Source organism: Myotis davidii, unplaced genomic scaffold, assembly GCF_000327345.1.
Source record: "Myotis davidii unplaced genomic scaffold, ASM32734v1 scaffold419, whole genome shotgun sequence".
Taxonomy (NCBI): domain Eukaryota; kingdom Metazoa; phylum Chordata; class Mammalia; order Chiroptera; family Vespertilionidae; genus Myotis; species Myotis davidii.
Genome location: NW_006294998.1, coordinates 5,227,494 through 5,236,758, shown reverse-complemented (window position 1 = coordinate 5,236,758; position 9,265 = coordinate 5,227,494). Strand labels below are relative to the sequence as shown.

At 44.9% G+C, this 9,265-nt stretch overlaps 1 protein-coding gene across 1 annotated transcript in view; it reads left to right on the top strand.

Annotated features, from left to right (window-relative positions):
* ABCC4 (ATP binding cassette subfamily C member 4) overlaps positions 1 to 9,265 on the top strand; it is a 196,266-nt gene that overhangs the window by 182,443 nt on the left and 4,558 nt on the right. The window contains exon 29 of the mRNA XM_015567729.1: positions 1,903 to 2,037. Coding sequence (XP_015423215.1) covers positions 1,903 to 2,037 — 135 coding nt within the window. The remainder of the gene's footprint in view (positions 1 to 1,902; positions 2,038 to 9,265) is intronic.

Sequence of the window (9,265 nt, the reverse complement as noted above, 5' to 3'; positions counted from 1 at the left end):
CCTGTGTTTTCAGACAATCTGCAAGAAAATGGAAAGATTTGCTATTCAGTCAGATTTTAATAGATAGGAAGTTGGACAAGGACAAGATAGTAGTAGTTACCTCCATTAAAAATGATGTGAGTTTTTATAGCCAGAGAACTCATTCTCCACCATCTCTGCAATGGTGATTTTTAAAAGCTTACTTGTTGCTTTTGCAGAATATCAAGGTTTTTCATTACATATAAAGTAATTGGAGTCACTTATTTACTTAGCCTTTAGCGTGAGAGAGACATGTATTTTAAAATTGCGTGTGTGTTTTTCTTCATCAGGAGGAGTGGTTACGCTCTATAATGCTATGCTTAAGTAAATTATACATTCAGGGCATCTAAATTGTCATGCCAAATTATAGGACATTTTAATTATTATGTGGATGTGACAGATTCAATTATTCTTGAACTCTTTTTGAGAAAGCTGCCCTTAGCAATGGTTCACAGTCGTAAACAAAAGAGGAACGGGGAAATGCCCTTTATAAGAGACCTAATAAATGTCTCCCATTAACTGTAATACCTAGATGTGGAAAAGCAACCTGTGCCCTGCCTACATTGTCAGCATATTCTTTTAAGATAAATTTACTCTAAATACGGCCTAAGTGAACAACTAAAGTGCCACTTACCATCAGAGCTGTTTGCCTTGGTACCTCATTTGGGCCAATTGTTTCAGACTCTTTTTGCCCCTCTGTCTGAAGCCATTAACCAAAGCCACTAATAAGTCGAATGCAGAGTGAAGAGCCCCTTCCTCTCCCTTTCAGTTTCCAGGGGACATATTAATGAGCGATCAGATGGCTGGAGGGCCAGCCGCTGGAGGAAGAGGAAAAAAGAAGCAAGGGGAGATTACGGTGAACACAGATACTCAGATCCTCGGCAGCTCCGACAGGGCTGCCCCCATGTGCTGTGTGGGCCCTGATCATTGGAATCTGGAGCTCGATTTCTTAATTGCTTCTTTAGTCTTATCCAAAGAGAAAATTGGATTTCTGGAGATTTCTTCTGTGCAGAGCAATTATGCTAAAGCTGCTTAGGTGGCAGCTCATTCAGCCAGTCTTCCCCTCTCCCAATAATAAATTGCACCCACAGCCAACCTCAAGGTGCGCCTGCGTCTCCGCTCAGGGGTGCTGTCCCCTCCTATCAGAAGGCATGTTCCAGGGAGCCCCAGAAGGGTTTACTTCTCTTCCAAAGGTTGCTCAGATTCTGTCAAACCAGCTCAGCAATTAATTTGCTGTCAGGTCATCACCATTTAGATCAGCCGTGGGCAAACTGCGGCCCGCCGGATGCGGCCCGTTTGAAATGAATAAAACTATTGAAAAAAAAGACCGTACCCTTTTATGTAATGATGTTTACTTTGAATTTATATTAGTTCACACAAACACTCCATCCATGCTTTTGTTCCGGCCCTCCGGTCCAGTTTAAGAACCCATTGTGGCCCTCGAGTCAAAAAGTTTGCCCACCCCTGGTTTAGATAAATTGAGTTTGATTTTCTTACACCAAGAAACTCCCCAACTCTGAATATGTGTATAAATAGCCCTCAGAGCTCAGAGTCTGAGAGCTAAAAGCACTAACTAATGGAAACAACCCAAAATGCCCTTGGCAGAATATAAAATGCCAGGGGACTGCTGAGTGCCCTTAATCATAGCCTAAAACTCTCCTTTTCTTCCTTTCCTATAGCATTATAATAATAAAAGGTCGGGTTGAGGCCTTTGTCTGCCTAGTAAAACAGGGTAATCAACCCATTTAAACACCCGCCAGGCCTACCACCCAAATAGATTCTCTCTATTCTCCCTCCCCTGCCTCTTTCCGAAACATTGTCTGAGTTATAATATGCTGCTGCAAAACATTGTGTGCTAATGGATTTCTTTCTGCTGATTAACAGGTTTTGGATTCAGGAAGACTGAAAGAATATGATGAGCCCTATGTTTTGCTGCAAAATAAAGAGAGCCTATTTTACAAGATGGTGCAACAGCTGGGCAAGGCAGAAGCTGCTGCCCTCACCGAAACAGCAAAACAGGTGAGCGCGCCAGGCGGAGTGGTAATTAGAGTCCGTCCCAGCAGCTCACTCTGCGATCTGGCACCAAGCGGTTCTAACAAGCACTCTGTGCCCTTGTCAATTATAAGCCTCCGGAGACAAAGCTTCATGGCTAGGTCTCAACAGCACGTCCCAGGTTGAAGTCAGGTCTGCTAAGCACTGGCAGACACGGTGGAGGTGGGGGTGTGGGGTGGGGTGTGGGAAGTGTGCATGCTCACCTGTGCAGGCATGTGTGCCTGAGAGGGAGATTTCAGATTGGGCTTTTTACACATTTGGACTCTGTGGGTTCCGATTGTCATATTTTACAGCTCCATTGCATTTCATTCTAATTGGTGCTCGGCACATTTGAGGTACATCCCAGAAATGTGAGAGTTTGAGGGGGGGAATGCAGGATATTGATCATTGGGTCTAGAAAGATCTACCAGGGAAATGGTAGGCATGCTCCATTGGTTGACATGTAAACCAAAAAATTGGGGAAGAGCAGAGACACTCAGTTTCTGTGTTGAGCAGTGATGGTGATGAGTGAGGAGGATGAGGCTCCGAAACTTGTGTGCCATGCACTGTGGTGCAGGTTGTGATGATTGGTGTGCCTGGGTAGGAGGTGGGGACCTGCAGAGGGAAAGGAAATTGCACGGGGTCTCATAGCTAGATGAACATGGGCAGAGTTGGAGTGCAGCCCTAGATTTAGGGATGGCGAGGTCTGTGTTCTGAACTTTTCTCTAGTTCTTATGTTGTATGTGAATGTAGGCAAGCTTCACTTGGAATACTAGTCCTTTTCATGCCCAGAATTCACGCAGTGATGTCATTTACTACGTTGTCTCTGGTCAAAGCTTAGCCAACCCTAATCCTGACCCTAACTCTGATGGATTCTTTGGGATTCCCTGTATAAACTAGTCACAAAAACAGCCAGGAATCTTACAAACCCTTTTTGTTCTTGAGGTCAGGCATTTTACATGAAAGAGCTATGTCCCCACCTAAGTGTAGAAGTCTCCATTTAAAAAGGTGTTAAGTAATGAGAAAAGATCATAGATAAATATAATACAATTCAACACTTATTTTACAGTGAGGAAACTAAGATTCCTTAGAATGAAGGTGGGGCTATAATCTGTTCCTTCAGTAAATGTTGTTGTTGTTTTTTAATATATTTTTTATTGATATCAGCGAGAAAGGGAGAGGGAGATAGAGATAGAAACATCAATGTGAGAGAGAATCATTGATCGGCTGCCTCCTGCACACCCCTCACTGGGGATCAAGCCTGCAACCTGGGCATGTGCCCTGACTGGGAATCAGACCGTGATCTCCTGGTTCATAGATAGACACTCAGCCACTGAGCCACACCAGCCAGGCAGGAAATACATATCTTGATTCTCATTCCAGTTGGAGATCTTCTTGACATTATTTCTGTATACATTTGGTCCTCTTGGGAGAACAAACTGATAGACTGTCAACTATTTAAATGTGCCAGCATCAAATATCAATGCATCATTCAAAACTGTTATACCAGGAGGATTAGCTAAATCAGCATGCTTTTTACTCTAACAGATTAGAATTCATTCATTTGAAAAGAGAACTCAATATCTGGGAAACGTTTACTTCCAAGTCACGTTTTCTTGACCACATAGTTGCTTTTCTGGAAAATATTGGTGCGGGCAAGCTGAATCACTCGCCCGTGGACCCTTTTAGATGATCATAAAATTGTAACTTAAGTACTTTTTAGAGACAGAATTGAAGGGTGCCTTAATTTGCTAGGGCTACCATAAGGAAGTACCACAGAATAAGGTGATTAAACAACAAAACTTATTTCCTCCCGGTTCTGGAGGCTGGAATTCTGAGCTCAAGGGGACACAAGATTGGTTTCTCCTAAGGCCTCGCTCCGTGGCTTGTAAGTGGTCATCTCTCTCTCTGTATCTTCACATGGTTTTCCCTGGTGTGTGTCTGTGTGCCAGTCTCCTCCTCTTATAATGACACCAGTCAGATTAGATTAAGGCCCACCAATATGACCTCATTAATTGACCCAATACAGTTACATTCTGAAGTATTGGAGGGTTAGGACTTCCACATGTAAATGTTGAGAGGACACAGTTCAGCTCATTCCAAAGGATGAATGCCTGCCATTCATTCTCTTTCATGATGAAGCAGACCAACACAGCGGTTTTCGAAGTTCCTTGGTTCCTAGTGTGTGACAGAGGTGTTATTTTATCTCTTCGTGTCATCACCAGATACAACCCAGAAGTTACAAAATCTTAATGTCCTAGATTCTAGGAGCCTAAGAGGCACTTGGTAGCCAAATGGGCTTATATGTCCCCCAATGTCTCTAAGCCTCAGAGTTCTTACCTGTAGTGCTCTCACCTGTCTCACCTATAGTCCTCAGCTGCCCAGCTTCTTCACACTGTTATGACAAGGATGAGATGAGAGAGAGTTTGCTTAAGTGCTTTGAAGAATATAAAGCATTTCACAAATATAAAACAACTAGAGGCCCGGTGCACAAAAATTTGTGCACTCAGGGGGCAGGGGGGCGTCCCTCAGCCCAGCCTGTGCCCTCTCGCAGTCTGGGACCCCTCGGGAGATAATGACCTGATGGCTTAGGCCTGCTCCCGGGTGGCAGAGGGCAGGCCCAATCCCTAGGTGCAGCCCCTGGTCGGGCTCAGAGCAGGGCCGATTGGGGAGTTGGGGCACCGCCCCGTCATGCACAGAGCAGGGAGATTGGGAGGTTGTGATGCCACCCTCAGTCACGCTCAGGGTAGGGACAATTGGGGGTTGGGGCACCGTCCCCTGTCACACTCAAGGCAGGGTCGATGGGGAGGTTGCGGCGCCACCCCGTCACGCACAGAGCAGGGCCAATCAGGGGGTTGGGGCGCTGCCCCCGTCACCCACAGAGCAGGGCCCATCAGGGGGTTGGGGCACCGCCCTCTATCACCCACAGAGCAGGGCCGATCAGGGTTGGGGCGCCACCACTCTCACATTCAGGACAGGGCCGATGGGGAGGTTATGGCTCTACCCCGTCATACACAGAGCAGGGCCCGTGGGAGGGGGGGTTGGGTAGCTCCCCCCTATCAGGCACAGAGCAGGGCTGCTCAGGGGGTTGGGGCACCTTCCCCTGTCATGAACAGAGCAGGATGGATAGGGAGGTTGTGGCCCCGCCGCCTATCCCACACAGAGCCACAGGGCGATCAGGGGGTTTGGGCGCTGCCCCCTGTCACACTGATCCCGGTGCCGGGAGGCCTCATGGCTCCGCTGATCCCGGTGCCCGGAGGCCTCGCGGCTCTGCTGATCCCGGTGCTGGGAGGCATATTACCCTTTTACTATATAGGGTAGAGGCCTGGTGCATGGGCGGGGCCAGCTGGTTTGCCCTGAAGGGTGTCCTGGATCAGGGAGGGGTCCCCACTGGGGTGCCTGGCCAGCCTGGGTGAGGGGATGATGGCTGTTTGCAGCTTTTCACACACCATTCATGGTAGGGGTCCCCACTGGGGTGCCTGGCCAGTCTGGCGAGAGGGTGAGGGCTGTTTTCAGGCTGGGGGTAACTGAAGCTCCCAACCGCTCCTTTTTTTCTCTTTTTTTTTTTTATTCTGGGCCAGCTTTAGCTTTGAGGCTTGGCTCCAGCTCTTAGGCCTCCGCAGCTGAAAGTAGGTTTCTGGCCTTTGCTTACAATGTTGCGAATCTGCTGGCTGAAGTCCGGTGGTATTTGTTAAAATGTTTCAAACTGCAGGCTCAGAGGCCTGCAGCCGCAGGCAGGAAATGTTTGGTTTCCTCCGTCACTGAAGCAAGCAAGCCTCATGTTAGTTTCAAGCTGCCTGGCTGCTGGCGGCCATCTTGGCTGACAGTTAATTTGCATATCTCGCTGAGTAGCCAATGAAAAGGGTAGCGGTCGTACGCACATGACCATGTTTCTCTTTTATTAGTGTAGATTCTACCCATCAATGATAGAAGATAGATCGGTTTTTTTTAACACATAGGAGATGGTGGTTTTTTTTATGCTGTGGGTTGAACCCTTTCCTCTAAGTAATAACAAAAGAAGCATCCAAAGTTCTTCTCAGTAGCTTTAGAGATTCTAAAAAGTTAAAACTTATTTGTAATAGTTATTAAACAAATAATGCATTTAATGCTACAAAATTTAAAATCTTTACTTTTCAATTAGTTTTTTAAATATATAAAGCAAAAGTAAGTCACTGTACCACTCCTGTCATCACAGCTCTTCACCCAGAATGGAGCCCAGGCACCATTGACTCTTCTATTGATATATATTACTAGAGGCCTGGTGCATGAAATTCGGGTGGGGGTGGGGGTGGGGGTGGGGGAGGTGTTCCTCAGCCTGGCCTGTGCCCTCTCACAGTCTGGGAGCCCTGCGATCGATTGCCCCAAAGAGGTAGGCCCTGCCCACCCAGTCGGGGCTCTGCAATGGATCGCCCCTGCAGAGGGAGTCCCAGGCAACTTGCTCGTGATCACGTTGTTTCTCGTGAGTTTCAACCTCACTCAACTACATGCACCCGAAGAACTCTATCACAAGGCACGTGGGGCTACGTGTTTGGACCATAGGTTCAAGCTTACAACCATAGCCTTTGGCTATAATTGTGCTGGGAGGGCCCTGCCCTCCAGCTGGGACTTGCACGTGTCAATGAGAGGACCCTGTCCTACCTTTCATTAGTCGGAGGCTTGAACCTGGCCAAAACACCAGGTAACTGCTCTCCACAGCCTGGCCTCCCTCTTTGGAGTGATAGATCACGGGGCTCCACAATGGATCACCCCAAAGAGGTAGGCCCTCCCACCTGGCCGGGGCTCTGTGATGGATCGCCCCTGCAGAGGGAGGTCCCACCAACCCACCACAGCCTGCCAGTCGGTGTCCTGTGCCTCCCGCATTGGGGTGATTGTGGAGCCTCCCATTGATCAATCGGCCAGTGGCCTGGGCCTCCCTCTGCAGGGTGATCATGGGCGATACCTGGGCCCCCGACCAATCACATGGCACCCGCCTTGGTTGGCCTGGTGCCAGTGGGTGTCATAGTGTGGTCATCCCAATGGTCATTCTGCTGTTCGGTCGATTTGCATATTATGCTTTTATTATTATAGATATCTCAGATTATACCAATGCATAGAGTTATCTCATTCTTTTCTGTGGCTGCATAGTATTTATCCTTTCTCCTTCTCTATTCCCCTTTTTTCCTTCTAATTAACTGTTTGAGTTTTATGTTTTTCCCCCTAAAGGAGCTCTCGAGTTTACTTGTTTTTGTATTTTAAATTTACAGTTTATCAGTTCTGTTTTTATCTTTTTTAGTTCCTTCCTCCTTTTGGTTTATTTTATTGTTATTTACTTTTTGAATGCATTTGTTTTCATTCTTTTAAGGTGAACTGTTCTTTGAATATTGTTCTAACTATATCTTAGAGGTTCTGTGTAGTGCTTTGTCATAGTTAAATTTTTAGATAGAGATTCTGTAATTTGGTTTTGATTTCCTCTTTGGTCCAAGAATTATCTGAGAAGGAGGTCTTTAAAGTTTTCTGCTGATTGGGGTTTTATGTTTGTTTTCTTTTACTCATCAGTGTTGATTTTCATTGTCTTGTGATGAAAAATGTTATCTGTACTGTTTCTTTTCAGAATTAATGCTTTTTGTGTTCTAGTATATAAGCAATTTTTAAAAATAGTCTTTGGGCATTTAAAAAGATGAACTATTGCCTACTTGGGGTAGAGGGTTTGATAACTTTTAATTAGATGTACTTCATTAATCACATTATTTAAGTCTTCTCTATCCTTATTTATTTAGGTCCATTTGATGTCACTTGGACTTAGGTGGCTTGTAACAAGTTCCAATATAGTTCTTGTCATTTCTGTTTTGGTAATTTTGGTGCTATGGTGTTTAGTCCACAGATCTTCATGTCTTGTGTTTTCACTATGAATTCTATTTCTAATTTATTTTAAGTGTTTTTCTTTTACTCATTTAATGTTCTTGGTCCTGAATCCATGCTGGCTTAAAACTAAAATTGAATCCCCTGTTTTCACTGTTTTTCATTTGCCAGGTATGTCTTTGATTGTCTTTTAATATCAAGCTAGGTGTATCTTCTGTTACTGGCATGTCGTTAGGCTTAGCTCTGAGATTTAATCTTAAGCCCTTTTTTAAAAAGATTAACATTTATTGAGATTATAGTTCTGTCCTGTCTTAGTTCTGTCATGTTATACTTTCAGTTTTTAATGTTCTGGGTTTTATTTTTAGCTTTTTAATTTGTAGCCTGAAATTTTTTTTCTTCTCATTATATTATGTATGTCCTTTTCATTTCTTTTAGGAATTATTATAAAAGGTCCTGCCCTGCCAGGGTAGAGAGATAGCTCAGTTGGTTGTAGTGTTGTCCTGTACACCAAAACTGTTGTGGGGTTTGATTCCTGGTCAGGGCACATACCTAGGTTGCAGGTTCAATTCCTGGTTAGGGCACTTACGGGAGGCAGCCAATTGATGTTTCTCTCTCACACTGATGTTTTCCTCTCTTTATGAAAAGCAATGAGCATATCCTTGGATGAGAATTTAAAAAAAAAAAAAGGTCCTGCTACTGACCTTTGAATTAAATGACTTTTTCCTAGACATATATATATTTATGGATAATGTGGCTATGTCATTATTTCAGGCTAAAGAGAATTCTCTCTGCTTAACATGGAAGCTCCTTTGATTCAGAAAAAGAATGTGTGTGTATGCCCTTATGCAAGAGAAAAATTGAGAATGTATATTCATTTAGCCCGCACTCCTCTCTAGCTGCATAGATGGGCAGTTACAATGCTACTTGTATGTATGTATGTATGTATGTATGTATGTATTTATTTTTAATATATTTTTATTGATTTCAGAGAGAGAAAGGGAGAGGGAGAGAGAGATAGAAATATCAATGATGAGAGATAATCATTGATCAGCTGCCTCCTGCACTCCCACTACTAGGGATGGAGCCTGCAACCCAGGCACATGCCCTGACCAGGAATCAAACAGTAACCTCCTGGTTCATAGGTTGTTGCTCAGCCACTGAGCCACGCTGGCCAGGCACTACTTGGGTTTTAGAACCTCGCTTCTCCTTGGACCTAACCAGTATGTCTGCTTCAGGGAAAGATGGTGATTCTATATGGTTCGTTGTTGACACATCTTAGAGTTTGCCAGTGGGTTATAGAATTGTGCTCTTTCATGATTGCTGAGATCTGTTCCCATAGGGACCCTCTCTCTGTCTTGTCACAGCCCCATCAGATTCA